At 42.7% G+C, this 25,489-nt stretch overlaps 1 protein-coding gene across 2 annotated transcripts in view; it reads left to right on the top strand.

The window, feature by feature from the left end:
- The first annotated feature begins 7,012 nt into the window (after positions 1-7,012).
- PRDM11 (PR/SET domain 11) overlaps positions 7,013-25,489 on the top strand; it is a 39,665-nt gene continuing 21,188 nt past the window's right edge. Inside the window, exons 1-4 of one of the 2 annotated variants that reach the window (XM_019519345.1) lie at positions 7,013-8,188; positions 9,079-9,182; positions 10,409-10,671; positions 11,766-11,833. In XM_019519345.1, coding sequence (XP_019374890.1) covers positions 8,073-8,188; positions 9,079-9,182; positions 10,409-10,671; positions 11,766-11,833 — 551 coding nt within the window. In that variant the 5' untranslated portion in view covers positions 7,013-8,072. The remainder of the gene's footprint in view (positions 8,189-9,078; positions 9,183-10,408; positions 10,672-11,765; positions 11,834-25,489) is intronic. The other variant, XM_019519346.1, reaches the window with a different exon arrangement.

Genomic DNA, 25,489 nt, shown 5'->3' with positions numbered 1-25,489 from the left:
GCTCATCAGCAAAGCATACTGTACAACCCTTTACAACTGATGGTGGTCTGACATGGTTAAGGGATTTTTCTTTAGCTAGCAGCATGCCAAGGGAGTGATATAGCTGGCATTGTATCTACTTGCTTTGGAGTCTCCCATCTAAATGACCAAACACACATTTAGAACAGGGTTGACTGTAAGGTGGATAGAAAGTGGACTGTAAGGTGCACAGAAAACTGGCTGGAGCATCAGGCTCAGAGTAGTAATCAATGGGTCGATGTCTGGTTGGCAGCCAGTATCAAGCCTCAGGGGTCGGTCCTGGGGCTGATTTTGTTCAATGTCTTCATCGACAACCTGGAAGATGGCATAGAGTGCCCCCTCAGCAAGTCTGCAGATAACATCAAGCAGAGGGGAGTAGTAGATAGGCTGGAGGGTAGGGCTAGGATTCAGAGTGACTTAGACAAATTGAAGGATTAGGGCCAAAAGAAATCTCATGAGGTTCAACAAGGAAGGACAAGTGCAAAGTCCTGCCCTTAGGACAGAACAGTCCCATGCATCAGTACAGGCTGGGGGCTGACTGGCTGGGCAGTAGTTCTGCAGAAAAGGACTTGGGGGTTACAATGGACAATAAGCTGAAAATGAGTCAACAGTGTGCCCTTGTTGCCAAGAAGACTAACGTCATACTGGGCTGCATTGGTAAGCGTGTTGTCAGTAGGTCAAGGGAAGCAATTATTCCCCTCTATTCAGCACTGGTGAGACCACATCTGGAGTACTGTGTTTAGTTTTGGTTTCCCCACTACAGAAAGGATGTGGACAAATTGGAGAGAGTCCAGCAGAGGGCAACAAAAATGGTGAGGGGGCTGGAACACATGACATCTGGGGGAACTGGCCTTATTTAGTTTAGAGAAGAGAAGACTGAGAGGGGATTTAATAGCAGCCTTCAACTACCTGAAGGGGGGTTCAAAGAAGGATGGAGTTAGACTGTTCTCAGTGGTGGCAGATGACAGAACAAGGAGTAATGATCTGAAGATGCAGCAAGGGAAGTTTAGGTTAGATATTAGAAAGAATGTTCTCACTAGAAGGGTAGTAAAATGCTGGAACAGGTTACCCAGAAAGATAGTAGAAGCTCCACCCTGGGATGTTTTCAAAACCTGGCTAGACAAAGCTTTGGCTGAGATGATTTAGTTGTGGAAGGACCTACTTTGAGCAGGGGGTTGGACTAGATTACCTCCTGAGGTCCCTTCCAACCCTAACTTTCTATGATTCTATGACTGGTGGCAGCCTTCGGCATGAGTCTCAAGTAGAGCTCAAACTTGCATCTCTAGTCATTTCAAGACACGTAAACTAGTGTGCCATAGTGTCTCAACAGGGGATAATATAATTGCACTGAATGGAATTGCAGGATGGGTACTTAGGAAAGGAAGGGTTGGTGCAGTGTAGAGCAGGTTTCTAAAGGCCCACAAGTCAGTGTTCCCAAGCTTTATCTGTGTTCTCACCTCTTAAATCACTGTAATTTTGGACAAGTCATTTGAGCTCTTCTGTGCCCTCAGCCTTACCAACTGTAAAATAGATTTAATAGCTGTTGGCCAGTGACCAAAGCAGGGCCTAGTACTGACTAGTGTCACAGAAGTACTGAACATCAAGTCAAGTACTGATACTGTGTCTGAACATTTAACTTGGACTGTGACTTGCCGTACCTCTAGCTGTTCTAATCTGTAGTGCCCCTCAGCTGAATTCATAACTGACATTTTTGCCTATTATGACACCTCCACCTGTTCTCAGTGGTGGCAAGTGACAAAACAAGGAGCAATGGTCTCAAGTTGCAGTAAGAGAAGTTTACGTTAGATATTGGGGAAAACTCTCTCACTAGGAGGGTAGTAGAGCACTGGGACAGTTTACCCAGAGCGGTTGTGGAATCTCCATCCTTGGAAATATTTAAGACCCTGCTAGACAAAGACTTGGGCAAGATGACATAATCGGGGATGGTCCTGCTTTGAGCAGTTAGATGGCCTCCTGAGGTGCCTTCCAACCCTAATTTTCTATGAGTCTCTGATTCAGTTAGGCAGGTATCTGCACTTCTTTATGAGAGTAAATTGTGCAGCTTTCAGAGAAGAATCTGACTATGTGCCAAAAGATCACCTGACAGGTCTTTGCTACGCAATTTACTGTCATAAAGAAGTGTAGATACCTGCATATCTGAATCACAGAGACCAACGATAAGAAATTAAGTGAAAGGCCCAAACATTGACAAGGAGATGGGGAAGAATTTAGGGGAGCAGGGTGTAATTTTATGTGGCCTTTTCAAAATCCAGAAGATCCAGGTCTGTGTAACGAGACTACATATAGTTCTGCCACACTGGTGCATGGGCCACATAGAGAATAAGACTACTACTGATAGCTGATGGAATAACTGCTGTCACTTGATTGGGAAAGGTCTCTGCTGTGAGAGAGAAATTCCCAAGTTCCAGTTGCTGCTTGAACCCTTTTGGACATTATTTCTGCATTTCAAATTAACAGCCCAGAAACTCCTACATGTGTTTTTCTTTCTTTCATTCTTAGCAGAACCATAAGGCAACAAAATGTAGTTCAGAGTTATTCTTCCTTAACATAATTCTAGGTTTCTGCATGCACTGACACATCTGCCACAAGATGGTATAAGTATCTGTATAGCCACATGTATCATGGAGGTACTCTCTTTTATCTTTTCAGAGTTAATAGAATGTTTCTTTTTTGACATGTGTCTCTGTGTTACCCTAAATCTAAGGAAGCATTTCAAATTTAGCTATAAAAATTAAGAAATGGAAACACAGGAAGCTGATAGCCATGAATATAAATTAGAAGATAGGCACTATAGAAAATGATACCAAAAGAAAAAAGATTAAAGGTCAAATCAATGGTCAGCACACATAAGGACAATTTAAAGGGGTTTAAGTATATTAGGAATTAAAGGAATCCTAATAGTGATATCGCTCTACAGATGGAAATGGTAAACTTGTTAATAAAAAAGCAGAAGCCTTAAGTAAATATTATGTCCTATATTTGGAGAAGGAGCTAGATGATTTATCATATTATCATCAGATACTTCCCATTCCAACAGTAACTTAGATGCTGTTTAACATCTTCCTGCTGAAATTAGAGCTGATATTAGCTGGTCTGGATAATGTATATCCTAGAGTTTTAAAAGAGCTAGCCCTAAAGCTCTCTGGATCATTGATGCTGATTTTTCCAATAAGTTGCACTACAGAGGCATTTTCAGTGGAATGGACAAAAATCTAGTGGATCAATACTTAAAAACAGTTAAATAGGTTTACCCATTTAATGTAACCTTAACATTAGTTGCAGGTAAAGTAATGGAATGTCTGATATGGGACTTATTAAAAGATATTAATGAAACCAATGCCGCTCTGTATAGGCTTACAGCAAATGGGTCTGACTTGATTTTGATGAGATTAAAGGTTTGCTTTAAAGAAACAGTATTCATAAAATGTATAAGGCATTTGATTTGATATGCCATGGCATTTAGATTAACTGACTAGAATAATTAAAATTCAATGTGCTTTAAATGAAGTAAAAGCTGGTATACTGCTAGATCTCAGTGTAACTGTGAATGAGTCACTCACTGGAAGTGTTTCTACTGGTTTCCATTTATCAGTGACCTGGGGGAAAATATAAAATCATAACAAATAAAAGTTTGCAGGTGACACAAAGATCACAGGAGTCATAAATACTGAAGGATCACGTCACAGAAAAAGAGCAATCTGGATTGATCAGTTAGCTGGACACAAGCCAGCAATATGTAAGGCCATGTGAAAAGTCATACATTTGGTAGCAAAAAATGCAGGCTACATATATGGGATGGAGGACTCTTTTTGTGGGGGAAGCAGTGATTCTAAAAGGCATTTGTAACTCTGAGTTCCTAGTGCAATACTTGTGGCCAGAATCCAATAGTCCTTCCTTTTTGGGAAATCTTTGCTAAGAGTAGGATAGCAGTATTGCCTTTGCAATTGACACTAGTGCAAACTCTGCGGGAATACTGAGTCCAGGTTTTGTGGCGCCAAGTCAAAGAGAACAATGATAAATTCAGAAGTGTTCAGAAACAATATGCAAGAATAAAGGATTGGAAAATGTGCCTTAAGGTGAAACAATGAATATTGTTACCTTGTCTGAGAGAGGGAGGAAATGAGACTTGATCAATGTCTAAAAGAACCTGCATGAGGCATAGAAATATGATAAGACGGTCATTTGGTTTAGCAGACAAAGAAAGGTATAACAAAATTAAATGGCTAAAAATTGAAAATGGGTGAAGTCAAATGAGTGTTAAGGCACAAATATGTATTACTGTGGGTAATTAGCAGGGATCCTGGTTTTCTCTGATTTAAAAAAAAACAACCCAATTTTATGTTAAAAAAAGTAACCCCAAATCCACATTTTTCTGTGGTTATATCTATATATTAGTGCTGTTTCACTTAAATCACAGAAAAATGAAACGCCACTAATGTGGTAGATATATAGATATATCTGCCACTAATGTGGTAGATATATTAGTGGTGTTTCATTTTAATCATGGAAAAATGTGGATTTGGGGTTACTTTTTTTAACCGAAAATTGAGGATTATTTTAAATCAGAGTAAACCAGGATCCTTGTTCATCACTGATTTTTTTTTTAAATCAAGACAAGATTTTTTTTAAAGATAGAGTGGTTTAACTGGAAATTAATCCAGTCCTACAGCCTGTTACACAGATCTAACTAGACAATTTGGTCCTGCTTTGTAACCTTGAAGGAAGTAGCAGGGAGAGTAAAACTGTTGTTTGCTCACAATGAGGCATGCAAGTCTGCTGAAAGCCTCTGGTTTGTGGATGCTCAAACTTTAAGAGTTTGTCCTCTGAGTCTCTTCTGCCATGCAGTCATCTGAAAATGTAGTTGAATGTCTGTCCCAGTACTGACATTATCATGTGCCTCCTGTGCTCTAAGGAACATAGTTCCACGTTGCAGCTAGCCACTAAGGGAGGATATTTGGGGAAGTATCCCTCACAGCCCTTTTTCTTCTTCATTGGTCTGCTCTATTATTTATTCATTATCTCCAATACATTCTTGTGGCAAGCTCTTTAAGCAAAGCATTTCAGCTTCTCTAGGGAAGACAGGTTGTCCCTTTCTTCAGCCAAAGTGCCTAGAATCAGTTGTTTGAATTATTTCGTCTCTTGGTGTGTGGAAAGGCAAACAAGGGTCTTAGCCCCCTAAAATACACAGGCCCAGTGAGTAAAGGCAACAAAGATTTGAAGTTTCAAATTTCTTGGGGCATCTCGGACGTGTCATGAGAGTTTTTGATTGTCTTTTGGACAAACAAAGCATTAAGTGCTTCATGTGGGTATGTGTGAATTATGGTACTTACAATAAGGCTACACTTTCATTGCACTCTAGGGGTGCTTGTACACACAACAGTCTTGTCCTTCAAAGCGGTTTAATTGCCCTATTGCACCACTTTAATGCCATCGCTGTTTACACCTTTGGCAGCGTATTTCGCTTTAAATGACCTTGTTACGTAGCAATATAAAACACATCCAAGGTATTTTAGTTTGCTACATAAAGTGCAGTGGCACACGGGGTGCTGGAAGCCCTGACATGGTCAGGGAAGCTTGAGGATGGCGGGTTTCCAGCGCCCTGTGCACTGTTCCCACCGCCTTCTCCCGCCGCCCGCACATCTGGCTGCCCTCCTGCCATCTTGCCACACTGTCCCGGGGCAAGCCAGCCCATTCCCGGGCTGTCCCAGGTGGCGGGAAGGCAGTGGGGATGGTGTATGGGGCCAGGAGGCCAGCTGCCGGTGGACCAAGCAGCCCCTGAGCTGTGTGGGACCCCAGACCTTTCCTTCTGGGCGGCGGTACCTGGCAGGCGCCTGCCAGAATCCCGCCCAAGGGGCACCACCACCGTGGAGGGAACCACTGCGTGCCATGCAGCTCAGGGGCTGTGCGACCTGGTGGCAACTCATGCAAGCAGGCTCCACTGAGGGAGAAAAAAACCCAAAAAGCAGCGAGGAGCCTGATCTTCTACATCCCCGCCCCCACCCCCTTCCCAGAGCCTGCCTGAGCTGTGCAGGGCCTGGTGCTTCCCTCTGTGGTAGCAACAAACTGTTTCCTTCCCCCCGCCCCCCGGACCACCTGGGTGCACTGCTAGTGGGCAGGTGCTGCCCAGGGGGTACTGCCACTGCAGAGGGAAGGACCAGGGTGCCCCGCAGCTCAGGGACCGCTCGACCTGCCAACACCTCGTTTTCCCCCCCTCACCTCTGCTTTGGGAGAGTCAGGTAGGCTCTGCAGGGGGGTGGGGGGGCAGGATTGGGCACCTCACCACTTTTTTCTGGTGGAGCCTGCCCACGGCAGCACGGGGGGGTGCAGAGGCAGGGGAGAGGTAAGTTGATGGGGGGCCGTGATGCACTGTGACATCACGTGACATGACCAAAGTCCCTAAATTGAAGCGGTGGGTTTTTAAATGACACAATTAAAAACCCACTGTTTCAGTTTAGGGAGAACTAAATCCCCATCATGTGTACAAGTACCCCATGAGTATTGGTTGATGAATCTGCAGTAGGGAATCAGTATTAGTCATCCAGTTTACAGATTGACAGGTGGGGAAATAGAGTCTGAAAGCCACTGCCTGAAGGCGTTTACAAACCAAGAGTAAGAATTCCAGAATTTAATCTGGATTAGAGCTCCGAGACCAGATTCTGGCCCACCCATGAAGTGTCTGCGTGGATTTAGACACCTGACTACATCCTGTTCCATCCTGTTAGAGTCCCTGAAATTCTGTTACTCCAGAGGGTGGAGAAGTCAGTCTTATGGGTAAGATGACAGCATGTTACAAAAGTAGATGTATTCATGAATTTTCAGGGACGTGACACGGTGAAATAGGATTGCATTTAGGTGCCTAGTCAATGGCATAGGGTCTGGATCTCAATTCTGTACTGCAACAACCATTCTTCAGCGAGCATTTCCGAAGAAAGGATTCTGACTGTTAGAGGTTGGGTGTGTGAACATGACGCAAAAGAACAGCCCTGAGGGCCATCAAGTCTAGTACCCAGTCTGATAGCAACCACTACCAGGTGCTTTAGAAGAAGGTGTAAGAACAACACAATAGCAGGTGATGGATATTCTCTTGTGCATACACACTCCCATTTGTGCATACCTACACATGTATGCGTATTTGGTCTCGTTGGAAAGCAGGACATTTAGATACTGTCTTAAGCCACCAAACACAAAGTTTAATATCCCTTCCAAAATTTTGTGAGCATCAATTATGCTAATTCCAGGAATTCTTGATAGCCATATAAATGCCCAATCCTTTTCTGAATCTGGTTAAGTTCTTGGTCTCAGGGGCATCTGGTGGCAACCACTGGTGAGAAAAAGCCTTTCCCTTTAATTGGTTTTGAATTTAAATCTGCCACCTTTTAATTTCATCAAATGTTTCCTTGTTGCAATGAGCCAAGACGGTAACATTTATCATTAAAATAATATACCTTCAGGAAGTATGGTAATAACTGGTCTCCATTAATCACAAGGAGCAGAGAGCTGAAGAACCGTAAGGCATGCAGGTCTGGTGAATTCCTGCATGCCTTTGAACACTAAGGATGCTTGACTGCATCTAGCTATGTATAACTCCTCCCTGGACTCTGAGTCAGGCTGGAAAGTTGTATAACAATTCTGCTAGACAAGCTGTAGTTCATTGCCCCCTTACATTCTGTTTCTCCATGTTATTTAAAATTGCACTTCTAGTTATATGCTATAATGTTCTACCCAGTGATTTCAAAGGTTGTCGTTCTATATTAGCTTTGTCATTGTATTATCAGCACAATCCTGATTTCCAGTACCCCATTTGGTTCCCCACATCTTGCACACTAAGTCTACCTCATGATAGAATTGCTATTGTCTCTTGGTTCTAGAAGGGATTTTTCACTGGGAGGGAAGGGGATAGCCCAGATGTCACTGTTTCTAGTGGCAGTGATTTCTTGTCAAAGGGAAGGTAGCAAATAACTAGATATTTGGTTTAGGAAGGAATTTCACAGCTTCTCTACCCTTCACCTTCCCCCCCTCTTCTCTTTCAGAACATGAGTGAAAACCTGAAGGACTGTTTGATCCAGACCCAGACTTCCTTAGGGGAGATGGTAACAATAAAGACTGAGGCCTGTTCTCCACACCGGGACCAGGAGTATGGACACCCCTGGTAAGCACTCTTGCTTTTCCTGTCTTCTCTTCTACGTTCATAAGTTCAAAGTGGATTTGATGGATTGTGCTCCCCTTAAAGCTACTGGCATCCCAGCAGGCTGGGATGTTCACGATGTCTGTCTGAAGCCACTAAGTGCTGTAAGCATTAGTTACATAATACTACCTGAGCAACATGCTCTGGCAGGCTGGGGCATCAAATATCTTTAGATTAGATCATGGGATCAGCCTTGGGTACTTTTCTTTCCTTTAGGCCTGAGGAGCAGCACAAGGCTATTACCATCCCTTCTCTCTTGTCTGTCAGAGAGTTCTTCTCTATTCTCCATTCAGGATGTTGTACTTTAGGCTAGGGACAGAAGTTACACATAAACTGGCATAAGTGATTGAAAACTGGTTCACATTTGTAACACAACAGAAGTTTAGTGCACATAAACCACGTTCAAAATGGCCACAATTGTTTTAAGATAAATCTGGATGGATGTAATATCAGATTTAGTTGTTTTAGATTAAATAGATTTATTGAAATCTCTCAGATCCCCTCCAGATTCAAGTTAACTCACAGTCCCTCAGCATCCCAGGATGTTTTGCACCTTCCCTGCAAACTCCACCTTGCAGGTTGGGCGGGCTAGCCTTGGCCCAAGTTGTCTGCTCCAGCTGAGCAGGGAGGCGTGCTCTAGCACCTCCCAGCTTCTCGCCTGGGCCACTGGAAGCATGTGGTTGCATTTTCAGAATCGAAAGTGAATGTCTGTTCACTTGCTTATTGGTTCAATCTACACAGCTTAGAGTAACCAGCAAAGATTGAATCGATTCATCCTTGGGCTTTTTAACTGTCTGTATGTAGCCCTAAGAATTTTTTTTTCTTCCCCCCACCTCCTTTTGCTATCTTTTCAGCTCTGGGAGGCCTGACCCACAGTCCATGGAGGTAGAGCCTAAGAAACTGAAAGGGAAACGGGATTTAATAATGACAAAGAGCTTTCAGCAAGTAGATTTCTGGTGTAAGTATTTTACCCTAGAGATGACTCCATCTAGATAGCCTTTCTTCTTTTCTGTGTCCACCCCTTTCCTCTAGAATGAGGGAATTTGTCACAGAATTGATCTAACATCCCCTCAGTTAAGCTGCTGAAGATGCAGATGCTGAAGCTGTCTGTATATGGTGTGTGTGGTCCCAGATTCACTAGGAAGAAGAAAAGAGTCAAAGCTCCAGGTCACTCCTTCTGGGTGCAGGTTAACTTTCCAAGGCATTGTCTGCTTTCAGCCTTTTGAATTCTGAATATTCCTTGTACAAGGGGCCTTGCATGTCAGGTTCCCACCATAAATGAAAAAATGTTGCAGTCAGACTTCATCCTAGCCCCCAAGGCATAGTAATGCCAATTGAAATCCATAGGAGTTACTCTTGCTTTGCTGGGGGGAACAGGATCCGTGACGAGGTGCTTTCTCCTTAGTTAGGAGGAAGAGTTTCAAGTATTTTAGAAAGCTTTCTTTAAATTCTGTCTCTTGAAACCCTGTGTTTTCAACTATATTTCATAGGGGAAACACTGCCAGCAGTGGAAACCATTATTTTATACAACCGGACAGTGGGTCATGTACTCAGCAAGAAAATGTCATATGTGTCTCAGATAGTTACTGGTCTAAAGGGGTGAGACAGCATGGTACAGAATGGCATGTAATCCAGAGACCTGTTTCACTGCCATGCTTTCTGGAGCAAGAGTGCCTTCAAGATGAATTTCAAGGAGAGGATGCTAGGCAAGTTTCTCCAGGTGCAAGCTGTGGCAGGGATAGAAGCTGGGCTAAAGCTTGGGCAAGTGGTAGAATGCTGTAGGAGGAGATATGGGAGGAGGATTAGGTGAGAACAGAGTTGTAGACATTCTAGAATAGAAAGAGGATTTATCTGATACAGAAAGTGAGCAGGAGATAAAGCCAAAGTATCAGGGAAAGGAAGCAATTTCTTTTCTACTGAAGTGAAACGGGTTGTGGTTTAATACATGCCCATGCACACATTTCTGCACCCTAATGAATAGACTTGGAACTGCTGGACTGTGTCATAGACCACGTGTTCATAACAGATTTTCCTTTAATTTGGGTAGCAGGTGTCTTAACTCTTGGAATAGGAAAATCTGAGTTCTGTCCTCATTGGGATAGTCTGTATGAGCTATTCATTGTTTTCAGATGTTGAAACTTCTGCCGAATCTAATCCTGTTTTCTCCCCACCTCACACCTACAGTTTGCGAGTCCTGCCAGGAGTACTTTGTGGATGAGTGTCCGAACCATGGTCCCCCTGTGTTTGTGTCAGACACTCCAGTGCCCGTTGGGATCCCTGACCGGGCATCACTGACCATCCCGCCTGGCATGGAGGTGGTGAAAGAACCCAGTGGGGAGAATGACGTGCGCTGTATGAACGAGGTTATCCCCAAAGGTCATATCTTTGGACCATACGAGGGCCAGATCTCCAGCCAGGACAAGTCAGCTGGATTTTTCTCTTGGCTGGTAAGTGTCCTAGCTGCCTTCCTCATTGTGTACTGTCTAAGCACGCATCTTAGCACAGTAAATTATGGGATGGGAAAGCTAGAAATTGAGTCTCTAAGAAAGCAGATGCCTTTCTGCTGCTTTTTGTTTACAGCAGCCCTAGGTTGGGGGTGGTGGGAAAGAGTCGGGATTCCAAGGTTATAGTCACAGATTTGGGAGGACTTGACCACTAGTGTCACACAGTGCATGCAGTACACAAAGGAGCATCTTTCGTGTTTTGTTTCATCAACTGAGAAAGCTACAGATTTGTAGTAATGAACATAGGGGGAATAAATAAGTAGCTTGTACCTTCTCTCAACTTTCCTGCTTTCTTCCTTGCCTTGCCTCCCACCATTCAGCCTTTGGGAGCTTCTTCCTCAAACATCTTCTTTCTCTCTGCTTAACCTACACATTATTTCTGGAGATGGGTCAGCTGTCTGCCCAGCCTCTTGAAGTAGAACTTTCCAAGAGCAGATCAGTGGGTGGGAGAAGCTTAGGATTTAGGAGTCCCAGTATCTCGCAAGTCCATCAGCTTATCAGGAACAACTTCATCTTTTGCAGCCGTAACATAGTGTGGGTTGCTTTAAGCAACCTACAGGTAGATTTGGGATTGTGTTTATAAAAAAGTTGACAACTGTTTTGTATAGTAGTTAGAGCAAGGAACTGGGAAGCAGGACTCCAAAGTTCTGTTCACAGCTATCTCATGAGGATGCTTTATGATCTAGACTTAAGTCACTTTTATCTCCGTACCTAAGTCTAGCTGCCTGTAAAATGTGGGGATAAACCCCAGCCCTGCTCTGGAAAGATAACCTATATGGGCAGAGGATGTGAGAGTTCAGTCTCTTGCATCTTGGTAAATGGAAAATGGCCTTAGACTATCAAATTCACTTCATGAATGGAAGGAGGCCCAGCAAACATCTGGTGGGAGTAACCTAGAGTCAGTAATGCTCCAGGTGCATTTGAACTGTTGAACTAGAGATGAAAGACTACCTATGCTGACCAGCACCTGAAAAGTTCTGCATCCCATTCCCTGAGACAGCCCATTGACCTGCTGTCTTCGTTTTATTATTCTTCAGATTGTTGATAAGAACAACCGCTACAAATCCATAGATGGGACAGATGAAACCAAAGCAAACTGGATGAGGTGAGTCCAGCTCTCTTCTGCCTTCCTTTTTGGGGTTTTATGGTCTTGAGCATTTCTGATCCTTCAGTGTGACAATAGCAAAGGTACTCTTAAAAGGTTCGTTTATTTTTTCCTAGTAAGAACTGTTGTGAGAGTCCTCTGCTGTCAGATTGAATGCAAGGGTGTAACATGGAAAGTGTATGCAGGGAATATCTGTTGTTTTATTAACAGGCATGGTGAAAACAGGGAGTAGAGACGTACCACAACCCTCTTAAAAATTAATAGATCCAGCTTACGTTATCTTTAATTTTTTTCCATTTTACTTTCCAGTGTTTCCAAAAGACTTCATATAACTTTGAGGACAACGGTCGTAACATTTTTTATCTTTTTCCATTTGCTAGAAATTGAGAGAGAGATGCCTTTTTCTTTGAATTTCTAGTGGAGAAATATCCTAGGCATTCTCTTGTTTTGTGTCCATGTAGTTTGCTAGCAGTACTGAGCATATATAAGAATTCATTAGTATACCTGAGCTCCCTCTACTGGCTGAGTGGCTCCACAGCAGTGGAACATAAATCGTTGGACCCTGGACAGAAGAATCATTTTGATTCTTGTTCTTGGATGGAGCAGTGAGTGAGGAGTGATGTTTAGCATTTACACAGCATGACTAAGTTTGAAAGCTCTTTACAAGTATTAATGTTACTCATGCAGCCTGCCCATGAGGTAGATGGATATCATTTCCTTTTCAGAAAGGGGAATTTGAGAGAGAGTTGATATGACTTATCCAAAACCACTAAATGAGGCAGTGACTGAGCTGGAATGAACACTGGTGGATGTGTGGCTGCCCCTTTTGTGCTCTGACCACTCAATCGCATTAGCTCTTCAAAAATTCACCACTGAAGGCAGATTGTTGGCCCAAATGAACAGTTTCCATTATTAACTTCACCAAGGAAAGACATGAAATATAGCATTTGTATGGAAATACCGCAAAGGTACCATGGAAGGCCTGGAGTATGACACAGTGTGTTCTGCGTGGCTTATTTCTTGGATAGCACTTCTCGTGTTGCTTACATCTATAGGGTTCAGGCAATGCCTGTGTTGTGTGAGAACAGTTAGACAAGGAAGGCTGGATGAGTAGATTAGAAGGCTGAATGAAAATGACATGGACAATAATGGAGAAAATGTGAGGTTGGATCACTTGCCTGTTGTAAGAGAGCCTGTTGTAGAATGTGTGTCAAGAGTCTCAAGATAGATCCCACTCTAGGAAGCAGTATCTTTCTGGTCCTTCTGTGTATAACATAAAGCTGTCTGCAAAAGACAAAGGGAAAGAAAGAGTTAGTAGGAAGGGTTGACTGTTTAGGAATGTGTCTATATTCAGAAACTTTCAGACAGAGCAGGCATTCAGTGCCTGCCTTAGGATTTTACCTGTCGTTGACACCCATCAGAAACCATACCTTTAGGAATGCTGCAGTTGCATCTGAAAAAAAGCGAGCAACTGTCTCCTTGCCATAATTTCTAGATCGACTGCTTTACAGAGTGGATTGATTCACTAGGATGGGTGACAGTTGCATGTACAGAGCAGCAAGTGTTGATGCCATGTTTGTTCTACATTCACATATCAGTTTGTAAATGTTTGACCCACCAAATCTGAGACCATTTTCATATTCCCTGGGATGAAATTTTGGACTTCCAAGTGCTTGACATTCAGAGAATTTAGATCCTCTTTAACCAGGACAATGGATACAAGTAGGGAAAGAGCATAAGGCAGGGTGGGTGACAGACTGTCACATGACCAATATAGTGCAGCATTTCCCTTTTTGTCTTTCTTCATCTCTAAGAAATTTCTGAAGCTGGACTGCATGTTCTCCTGAGATGGCCATTATCAAAAGAGCAATTCCATTTTATCTTCAAAACTCTATATAATCTCCATTTAGCATGATGAGTTGTTGTAACTAGTACTGTGTGACATTTAGTGACTTTGGTTTGCAGGGTTTTATATTAATTTCTTCCTCTGTTCCATTTCCCATAGTGCTTGGTTTGAACAAATGCTATGACTTAAAGCAAACCTCAGTTAAAATCTTTGCTACTTCTGACTTGAATAGAAAACCAGCAACTTATTTCAAGTCCTTTAATTTTACAAGGGCCTTCAAAAATCCAGCACCAGACCCATTGTGTCTGGTTACTTGTGGGACATGGAGGAAGAACTTTACACAGATCCTGGTGACCTTTTATAATAGTGGATGAGGCAGGGAATTCTTCTGGAAAATGGTATGGTCTTTGTAATAATGCATGAAGGTGACCCTTTTTGTGGTAGACCTCACTAAAGGATGGAGGAAAGGGGTGGGTGGAGAGAAGTAACAGATATTGTGACAGAAATGAGCCCTATATTTCTCAAAGTCTACTGCAAGGCCTAAGTCCCTTAACTTATGCAGTCTGTGTGGGGAAGCCATATGGGGAAGGATTAACCAACATACACAATAAGAGATTGCAGGAGCAAGAATGTCTTCATTTTTTTTCCTTCTGCATGGAAATGTCTGCATGTGGGTTTTTTTGGTGGGTTGTTTCAAGGCCTGTACCGTTACTGTAACTCCCCAGTTAGACTTTTCTACCAGGATAATCATGGCTGTCTATGAACATGAGAATAATAATCATGGCACTCTTTTCAACTTTTCTGCCCTTTGGACGTGGCCAAGGATAGATGCCTAATTCCATGATCTGTGCCCATTTAATTTAATTTAACACACCATTTTTTGTAAAAAAAATTCAGACAGGACTGTTGGGTTTTTAGGGCCCTTCTGTTTCAGCAAATTGCTGTAAAGGAGTAAGAAGTAATATACATGTAAATCCCTCTGAAACTACAGTAGAGCCATCAGCATCCTTCAGAACCTTCCTATGGCACTCTGAAGTAGTAGTACTACACTTGCTGCTTAGCAGGAGAGGGAGGAGAGGTGACAGCGTGTCTTGTTAATGGCTTTATGGGCAGAATGGTTGTGCATAGTGATCATTAGCATTTTTCAAACATTGCATCATAACTGTAGAACTTCAAAAAAAGCCAGCCCACAGAAACACCTTAGTGAGGTATATAATCAAAATGGTGCATGAGCATATGTGGTTCCTGTAGAGCCTGGTAAAACCCATGCTCTGTGCCACTCTTTTTTCAGTTATGCCACAGGACCCAGCACCAGACTGATAAATTCTTAAATGAAGTGACAAAATTTTCTCAGCATTGAAACCAACTCCAAACTCATCTTGGGCTCCTGGAAACTATCACTGTGCTATGCAAGCTCTTCATAAGTCTGTGCAAACTGTGTCTGAAACCTTTCTGTTTACTGGATTCACAACATTTACCTTAAAATTGGCCAAACTGGCCTGTTTTTGTGGCATTTCATTTTTTGTTTCATGACTTAGTTTGATTCACAGTGGACATGTCTCCACCTGCAATTAATGCAACTGAATAAACTCTGGTGCAATTTGAGCCAAAGTAAACAAATCCCAATGTCACTGTCTACATGTGCATTTAAATACAGTAATTTACTCCACTATCAGATAGTATCTGTCTGACAGGACTATCCTATGCCAAAGTAAATTAGTCTACTGTAAACTAATTGCAGCGCACGTGTAGATGATGATGCTTTACTGCACAGTAAATTAGTCTACTGTGCATTAAAGTGCACATGTATTCATATTCATAGATTGGAAGGGGCTGGAAGGGACCTCAGAAGATCATCAGGTCCAGTCCCCCTGCACCAAGCAGAAAAGACAACTGGGGTCAGGTGACTGCAGCAAGGTGACCATCCAGTCTCCTCTTGAAGATTTCCAGGGTAGGCAATTGCACCACCTCTGGAGGGAGCCTGTTCCACAGTCAGGACACCCTACCTGTGAAGAAGTTTTTCCTAATGTTGAGCCTGAAATGGTCTTCCAGGAGTCTGTGACCATTACTCCTGGCTTTCCCCAAGGGTACCATGGTGAAGTTGTTCACCAAGCCCTTGATGTACGTCCCTGATGTAGTGGTAAGCTGCTACCAAGTCCCCTCTCAGCCTACTCTTCTTCAGGCTGAAGAGTCTCAGGTCCCTCAGCCTTTCCTCATATGGCTTGCTGTGCAAGTCTCTAATCATACGGGTGGCACTATCATTTAGATGTGCCCAGTGGGAGGAAAAGATTGGTACACTCCCTGAAACCCCAAACTGCCTTGTTAGATACAGTTTGTAGCTGAGTGCAGCTGTTCCTTTTATGATATTGGCATCAGCGGCAAAAATTGGGACCTGTAATTCACTGCTAGTGCAGCTTACTTTGGCTTGAACAGTTAGCTAACATTCAAGGTCTTGTGGGTTATTTCCATTGGGAAGAAATGATGAGAGCCTAATGGGTTTTTTTCCAATGGAATCCTGTTTGCTTACAAAGAAAGGTCCTAAGAAAGTCCAGTCTCACTGAAAATGATAGGAAGCAGTTTCCATGCTCTGGGTTCCAAGCCTCTTTACTACTTTATCCACAAGCAAGCTCTTTATCCATAACAGTGTTTCTTAGCTTTCTCTCTGGGTCCTACTCTAAAACTTTTTTGGTTCTCCTTGGCTTTGTTGTTACCTTCCCTGAATGCCTGCAAGCAAAACATTTCCTCATCACCCCTGCCAAAACTTTACCCAGACATCTGCCTTTTCTTTCAGCCCAAGTGAGACATCTTTGTCCATTTAGCTCATCTCCTGACCCGCCTTGCTTGTGGCCTGTATTTTGAGTGGTGGCTTATATTTGTTTAGCAACTTACTCCTGAAAGAGCTGAACTGCTTCTTACATTTATCCTGAACAAAGAGCAGCTATAATATCCACCAGCTTCCTTAAGGGTCCAGCAGAACAGCAGTAAGGAATCTAGATAAATGCATCTCACAGAGGTCCACTTACCTTTCCACATGTTTTATCATATTCCGTATTTTGACTAGCGTATCTTAACGTATCCCAGAGCACCTTGTTTTGTGTTAGACATACAGCAGCACTGGAAGGCAGACACGTGTTAGGTGGCAAGTGGCAAGTATGTGACAGCTGATGCATATCACAAAAAGGAGGCGAGTGGGAAACTTTGGGCACAACACTGACTCGTGCTACCTACCCCTTCCAAAAGCATATTAAGATTTTTAACGTATGCAGGATAAATGGGATGCTATTTTAAGATCTACATTTGACTCAGGCATAAAACAAACTCCATAAAATGAAATATAACTTCTTCGTAAAGTGGAAGGTTTGAATGAACTCAGCCCATCTTTGAACTGGTTGTCACACCATGCACTAGCCATGTCATTACAATGAAGCCATTTTATTGTTGTGGTCTCAAATAAGATGAAACTTTAAAGCCACTTCAGCTTTCTTTTTCTGCATGGAGCCGTTACGTGATAGGTGTGAAATATTCTTATTTGCGTTTCCATACTTTATAGAATTTCTTTTACCCCAGAATTTCCAGAGTTAGTAATAATTGTGGGTGTGGTTGTTTTTTTTTTTTTTATTTCATTTTCTTTTTTCTTTTTTGATTATTTTTATTATCACCATTTTCTACCTTAAATTACTAGTAGGTACGCTCAACTTCCAACTTCATTTTGACATTCATTTTGTCTGTGATTCTTTATTTTTTAACGATCGGAAACTTCATACCTGAACACTAGGCAAGAAGCCCAAAGAGAACATTTCCTTGTGACATTTTTAATTATTTGAACATACATAACATCAGACTTAAATTACTGTTTTCTTTTAGGGTCAGAGTCACCAGTGTACTCTGGCTGCTTTCCTTCCCCTGGAATAGCATAAAACAACTGCATACTAGTTGATTAACATGGGCTTACAACTGCTTATATTACCAAACCAGTGTGAAGACACTGAAGTAGACTCTGGTTTCTCTCATTTCTTTAGTCTTTCATATTCTGTGCACTTGTTGCCACCTCTTCTTCCCCCTCCCCAGCCCCCAACCCAACACACACATTGATTTACTATGTACACATACATATTTCCATTGTTCCTTCAACCTACATTCCCCTGCTCACACCCTGGCTGACTCCTCTCTTCTGTCTCCCACCATTCTCTGCATACACATGTACATACCCTTAGTTTCTCCTTTCCTTTGAGGAGTTCTAGTACAAGAAGTATGCTTTTTGGAAGGAGAAATTTAAGAGTTGTCTTTCACAATTGAATGCTTCTGTCAGTGAAGAATGAATTTGAACTGGAGAGCCAAAAGATTAATCGCTCTCTTACAGAACGGCTGCCATTTCCTACTTTTCTCAATGACTTTGCACAGTTTGGAGGTGCCCTCTTTCAAAATAGCCACTGGTTCAGCTTGGGAACAAGGAGAGAGCTGCCTCTGGGCAATATAGTAAATCCATTGTGCTGTCAAGAGGTAGAAAGAAAGCAGTACTTGGCTAAGTCTTATTTTACCGTCACATGCCTAAGTGGCAAGTACATAACCATATAACTGAAGTTGGGGGCTGTTATACAAAGTTTGTGTTTTAGCCTAACTTGGCTTACGGTCACGTTCTCGATTCAGCAAGGTCGGTAGGCCACACTGTAAGTGTTTGGGGGCAGGGGAAGAAGGGGGAGAATTGAATCGTCCAGACACGTGTAATGTTGAGCAAGTCCCAAAATTTTAATTGCAAAGAAACCATAATTGTTGGAAGGAGAGAACTCCTGTCTTTTAAGGCCCTTGTCCAGGGAGCAGGAAACTCAAGTTCTAGGTTGACTTCTCAGCTCATTCTCTGCCGCTGTTACTGCAGATGACATACAAAGCAGCCAGGAAGACAAGATGGTTGGGGCCAGGAACCAATGTGCTAGAGGGAGGGCAGTTCACTGAGAGACATGTTTACCTGGAAAGAAAATGGCTCTAGGGTTTAGCCTGGGCCCCTGTTCACAATGGTGTAGAAAATATTCCAGTGCGACTTTATCCAATGAATGATAATTGCAAGGTGCAGTGGGCCAGTGTCAACTGGTGAGCACTCTGGACAACTCCTAGCCTGTGGCCTGGTGGTTAAAGCAGTTTGCTGGGAAGTAGGCAGCACTGGTTCAGACTGCCTTTGGGTGAGGGCAAGGTGAAAAGCCAAGGTTCCCTGCTCCCAGGGCTTACTCCAGTGTGTATGCTATCTGGTGAAAAGGTGGGTGGTCCCCCTCTTTCATTTCACTTCCAGAAATATGTATGTAGAGCGACACTGTTCAACTACAGGTGGGATAGTAACTATGTGACTGTCTACAGTTGCAATTATGCAGCTACATACATTCCACTTGGGAATGTGATAAATAAGATTTAGCCCATTGCAAATGGTGAATGGAAGCAGTGGCCACTTTTGAAAGAGGATAGTTCAGAGAACTCCATGGAGAGGAGCATTATTTCTTAGCCGTGCTGGAGAAGAAACTTTCACTGGTCAAAAATAAAAGTGGAAGAGAGACCACTATTCTGTTTTTAAAAAAAATCTTCAGATGTAGCCCATGCATAACGTATTGGTTTTAACAGTGAGGGAAGTTATAAGAGTTTGTATTATATTCCCTTATTAGGAACATTCAGAACACAAAAATAAGTCTGATACAGGATACTAAATTTCTTTATGATCCCATTTATAAAATAACAGTTAACTCATAAAATAATTGATATAAGTATAAATTCTCACACTTTATTTTATACTTAAAGTACTGTAGTATTAGCAAGGTTATGCTAAAATTCATATATATATTACAAAGACTTTGAATCCCTGTTTTATGTGTAAAACTCAGTTTTAACCTCAAAGCCGAAATTGGCACCTCTATAAAAGTCTCATTTTCAAGCCTGAAAGCTGCCTTTAAAAAACAAAATGGTTGCCCTTTCCTATTTTGACCGAAGAAAACTGAAAGCTTGCTGTAGGTAGAAGAAATTAGTTCCCATCCACATCTCTTGCTGGGGTCAGCCCCACTGCAGCACTGGCTATATGGTTGGATGTGAGGGATGCCTCGCGCTGATTTCCTTTTACCCAATTTTGCTTTGTGGGATATTCAACCCAAGGAACATGGCTGAACGAAAGAGGAAGCCCAAGTTTTCCAAGGAAGAGCTGGACATTCTGGTCACTGAGGTGACCCGGAACGAAGCCATGCTGTTTGGGAGGGAGACGATGCGTCTATCCCATGCTGACAGGGACAAGATCTGGGAAGGCATAGCAAGGCAAATCACATCCGTCAGCCAGGTCCCTAGGTCTGTAAAAGACATTAAGCACAGATGGGACGACATGAAGAGAAGGACCAAGGACAAACTGGCATTCATGCAGAGGTCCCTCTCCAGCCCCGGCAGCATGGGGCGGCCCTCGGCCATCGTCCTGACCGCCCACGAGAGAGCCATCGAGTCGACGCTACATTCGTCACGCCAGATGCACGGCTTCCGGAGAGCGGATCTGGACGTGGTTGACAGCCCATCAACAAGCTGTAAGTATCATTGCCTTAACAACTCTTTGTCTTTATGCTTGCACATCTCAGTTTTGACATGAAAGTGCCATTTGTGTGTAATCCAAGATACTATGTTGCTTTCCTGGTCAAGACCCAACTGTGTAATAAGGCTTCTCTACTGATCATAGTGCAGTGAGATGGGATGAAGGAAATTTGCTTACCAGTTAATATTTTCTTCTCTATCCACATCTTCAGTTCCTTTGCCCTTATTGCCTCTTCCCCTTTCCAGTGACTTGATATTGCTGAGGTGCTTCTCTAAAGGACAGACATGGGCTATCAAATCTTTAACAAAGCCAGCTACAGCAAGTGACAGCTCTGGGGGAGGGACAACTGGTCCCAGTTGGCAGACAGGCATTTATGAAGCAAAATGCAGTTTTTCACAAATGGGCATTGCAATAGACAGGAGTCTTGGGCAAGCTTTCCACCAAGTCCCAACACTAAAGGATCTGCTGCACGGTAACCAACTTCTGAGAGGCTTTTTTTTTTAGTGCAACAATTGACATTTGTGCTTTGGTACCTGGTCTCTGACTTTTCTTTTTTGGGTAGCGTGATGGTTCAATAACAGTAATAACAATAAAAAGGGCATGTGATGAGTGCTTTTCTATTTATTTATTGAAATAAGAGGCAATAAAGCTATTATACTTTTTAGTTATAATTAAACTCAGAATTCCCTTGAATGCTGAACACACAAGCTGATTTGTAAGGGCTTTTAGCCTTTGCTTATGATTTTTTTTCCTCCTGTGTGTATGTAGAATTTGCTTGGCTATGAAATTTTGGTGAAGTAGGAGAGGAAAGGATATCTTTTATTCTAGAGACTGCAGTAGTTTCAGTTTTGGGGTTCTCTCACCATGTTGTATCACTTACCTTACCTCTTCCAATTAATTAGAGTTGTTAATAGAAAGGCAAGGACAGAACTCTGCAAGTACTGGCAAAATGGGGCTTAGTTGTGAGACAACTCTTTGCACCAATCTTTGGAAGCTAGAGTGTATCTTTCAGAGTGGAAGGATTAATGAGTACATTTCTACAGGGTTTGTAGCCTTTCTCATTCAGAAACTCACTTCTAAACTGCTAGCCTTGTTAAAGAAGCTCATAAATTTTACTAGGGCATCATCAGTAGGGAACTGGACAAGCCAGTTGTCAATCATCCTAACATTTTGACTTGTGTACACCCATGAACAGGGTTCTCATTAGATTTTTATTAATATTGGTGGCATTAAGTTAAGTTGGAATTTCCTTTGGTGTCATTTCTTTCATCATTTTGATGTGCCTAGCTAATGGGGGAGGCAGGTGGGGGGTGTCCTGTTGCTATAAAAGAGTTTCAGCATCTGATAGGACCAAGCCAAAAAATGATGACAATCAGTGAAAACTTAGGAAGCTCCCGGTGCTGTTTCATAGCTCTTTGTCTGAAATATTTTATGATAATGCATAACCAGGTGTTTGGCATCAGGTACTTGCACGTTGCTGGTGTCTTTTGAAACACTAGTCCAAAAGCCAGCAACCTCCATTTGACCAAAACATGTGGGCACTTTAGGAGAAAGTGGATCATTGCTACTGTATACAGTTAATTTAGTTCCTGCCCCACTTGGTTATACTGGATACCTGCCAGTTTGGGTTCTTCAGAAAATTTGGTTTCTTCACTCTCAGCACTTGGTCACAACATTGATTGCCTTGGTATTCATTTTTGTGTCATGTAAGCAAGCATGTTTTAGGTATGCACCAGAACATGTAACCAGACACTTGTCTCTAATACCAGAATAGTGAAGGGAAACTTTTCTGACTGCTATGAGCTCTCTTGACACCATTGATGAGAAGTTCTCATGTTAATAATTTGCACTTTTTGTTCTGTTTTTAAGCTGATGAAGATGAGGAAGTGCCAGGCCCCTCGCGGGAACACCATTTCTCATCGCTGCAGAGGGACAGTGCAGAAGCCAGTCAGCTCTCTGGGCCCTCTCTCCTCTGCACCTCTTCTTCATCTGATCAGTCAGAAGCTGCCAGCCAAAGGCAGGAAGTGCAGCACCCATCCCCACGAGCCCAGTCGTCCTGCAGAGCCACTCGCCCACGCACCAGGAGCCCACCCCTCTCCAGCTTTGACCGGCAACTTCTCCATTCCCACATACAGCAGACAGACCTGTTCAGGCAGTTCTGCCAGGAACTGGTAGCTATCCACAGAGACATGGCGGACAGCATGCATGTCATCAGCCAGAGGATGGCTGACCTGACTGGACAGGTTGGCCAGATGTGTCAGGCCCTGACTGAAATCCAGGATGGGATCCAGGCTTTTCAAAGGATGCGGGACCCAAATGCCAACCAAGGGACCCTTCAGCAGGCAGCCTGCTCAAAGAATAGTCCCGAGCCCAGTGCAGAATCCAACCAAAGCCCTCCAAAGCAGACCCGTCTTGCACGGACTACCAGGTCACGGAAGAGAAAACACCATTTTTAGTCAGCTTTATATTAAGTAAAGAAGGGTCTCCCCTCCTGACCTGTTGCAGATTTACAAGGCCTTCACACATGGTTCAGTATTACATGGAAAGGGACAACAGGCCTCCTTCCACCCTTAGGTATAAAGTAGTAAGAATTATGGCAGCTGAGTAGACCTGGTCCTGACAAACCAGGGCCTCAAACTCTTAGAATCTGGAATGTAGGGCAGCTCTACTACTTCCTAGAGCAGTGGTTCTCAACCTTATTGGACTCAAGGCACCCCCTCAGTGGACTCAAGACACCCCTCCATTGCTTCTCCGAATTGTGTGGCACCCAATTTCAAAAACTAATTCATAAATTACAATGCTCACTTCCTTGCAGAGGGGTCCAGCAGTGAGGGTGGAGAGATGGCCAGGCAAGGACAAGCCTGAGCCTGTATTTATCTGCTTATCTCTACACAGCATCCTGGTTGAGAATCATGGGCCTGCAGCATAGAAACTATTGTCACCCTTCTTCCCCCAGCTTAAGTACTCTAGACACTATGAGATGCAGTAGGGTTCCTTTTCCTGATCACTTTAATGCCTGGGAAATATTATTTACTAAAACAGCTTATTTGCAAAATTCCTAACTAAAACTCTCTTACCCCTGTCCTCCTGCCGTCATCCTGCCAATTGGCATGTGTACTGTGCAGTCTTAACTAGTCAAGCATCATTACAGCTTTAAAGGCTCTTATTGCTCGTTAGTTCATCTTGTGCTCAGTAATAATAGGAGATCAGGGCTTTCAGCAGTCATTACACAGGGTGTTGGGAAAGTAGTGTGAATGCTGAGAAGGGGAGAAAGTGGATGCAAAGAGAACTCTTCTTGCGGTGCTGCTGTGAGAGAGAATATCTGAGCACTATTTGACACAAATCCCTTTCAGAAAGGGTGGTCTGACACTTGGCCAGAATGCTGCAGTTCTGCACGTACTTATACTGTAGGATTTAATCCTTCTATTCCTCCCAGTGTATCTGAAGCCTTGTTTATACTTCACAGCTGTAGGTAAACCTGGGTGTTTGTATAATATGATTGCAGTCAGAGTCGTACCATATTCTTTTCTTGCATGTTATAACCTTTTTATTTTTGAACATCCAGAAATGTGCAAGATATTCGGTAGAAACAAGTAAAGACATAGGGCATGAATCTGACCTCATATACGCTAATTTTACTTCTCTGTGATTCTTTGGACATTAGGGGAGTTGTTCTGCAATTAAACTGGAGTAATTTAGGGCAGAATTTGTGCAGTGGTTTCTGCCCTGAAAAGCTTACAGTCTAAGGTCCTGGTAGACATCCAAGCTAAGACCCTAAAGTCTCACTTTCTTTTTCTACTCAGACAAGAGAAACCAATGTTGTAACATCGTAGTTGTGTAAGTGCAGTGTAGTCAGGACAAGAGGCTCCATCACTCCATCTGCCTTTATGCATACACTTATCATTTCAAAACCAGGTTTAATGCTCTTACTTGACCTGGTTACAACATGTAGCATCTTTTTCTACAACACACCTATGTGTCTGCTTTGTTTACATATCCGTGCCATGTTGCTTAGATCTCTAGAAGTTACTCGGCAATTCCATCCTCCATGGTCCCCAACATTTGTTGGCCCATTGGAGAGAATACCAAGTAAGTAGGGCAGTTGTAGGCAACCACATACTTTGTTCTCCCTGTCAGCATTAGTTTAAATATTTTAATTTCTTGTGGCCGCAAGCACAGGTTCTTGTGAGCACACAAGGCCTACAAGCCATGGGTTGTGGACCACTGCCTTAAGAGGAAAGAATGTATATATAACATTCATACTGAGTAGCACTAGCAGTGTGTAAACCAAGCTATCAAGGGTATCTTTCTGTACATAGAGCTAGGTAGGACACAAATCAGATTAGGACGCCACAGTGTCACAAGATAATTACAAACTAAGTTAAAGGTTGTTTGGGCAGTGAAGTTAGGCAACAGAATAAGGCAAAACTATGGGTTGCATTACTTTCCTTAAGTGTTTTGTTCTTTTAGCTGTTTACTATTTCTCTTATATTATGGTAATTGTCAGAAACTGGGGTTCAGTGTGTAACTACAGAATTTGAACCATTCCTGGCGCACAATTTTTTGTCCTTAATTCAAGAGTCATAATACAAATAGGTTATTTGAAATGGCATGATAAAGGGCTTTTGTTAAGAAAGCCCAGGTCTGGTAAGAGCTCCTTCCTTCTTCCAGGAATTAATCTAGTCTGGAATCCTTTAGAGAAATTTTCACAGTGCATTAAGGCCAGACCCCTTTCACTTCCCTTCCTGGTAGTCTGTCATTTTGTCTCTGTTGTAATATTTGAAGTCAGTAAAAAGCACCCTCTTTTTTTTATTCTGGGGGGTTGGAGAACGAGGAGATATTTGATCTTGGTAGTTGTTGGAGAGTCTGCAAGAAACCGATCTAATATTGTGGCTTATGGAGAATCAAAGAAGTGGCAAACTCTTTAAATGGTTTTATGAGCAAATCCAGTGCGGCTAAAGAGTATTCATATGTTATATTTTTTATACAGTTGGTCCACACTGGGCACATTTACACAAGACGCTACATTGCCAGGCACAAACACCAGACATCTGTTAAAGACAAGAATACCCAGTTACCTGCGGGGGCACATTTCTCACAAGAAAAAAACTCTTTCTCTAATCTCTCATTTCTGATCCTCAAAGGCAATTCACAAAGCACTTTTTATAGACGAACCTATGAACTTCACTTCATCAGCCTCCTGGATACAAAAAATCATGGACTAAACATATACATTGGATTTATGACACATTATAACCTGCCTAAC

The sequence above is a fragment of the Gavialis gangeticus genome, unplaced genomic scaffold (assembly GCF_001723915.1).
Source record: "Gavialis gangeticus isolate Ggan-Ray unplaced genomic scaffold, GavGan_comp1, whole genome shotgun sequence".
Lineage (NCBI taxonomy): Eukaryota > Metazoa > Chordata > Crocodylia > Gavialidae > Gavialis > Gavialis gangeticus.
Note: the sequence above shows the minus strand (reverse complement) of the source record. Positions and strands in the feature narration are given on the sequence as shown.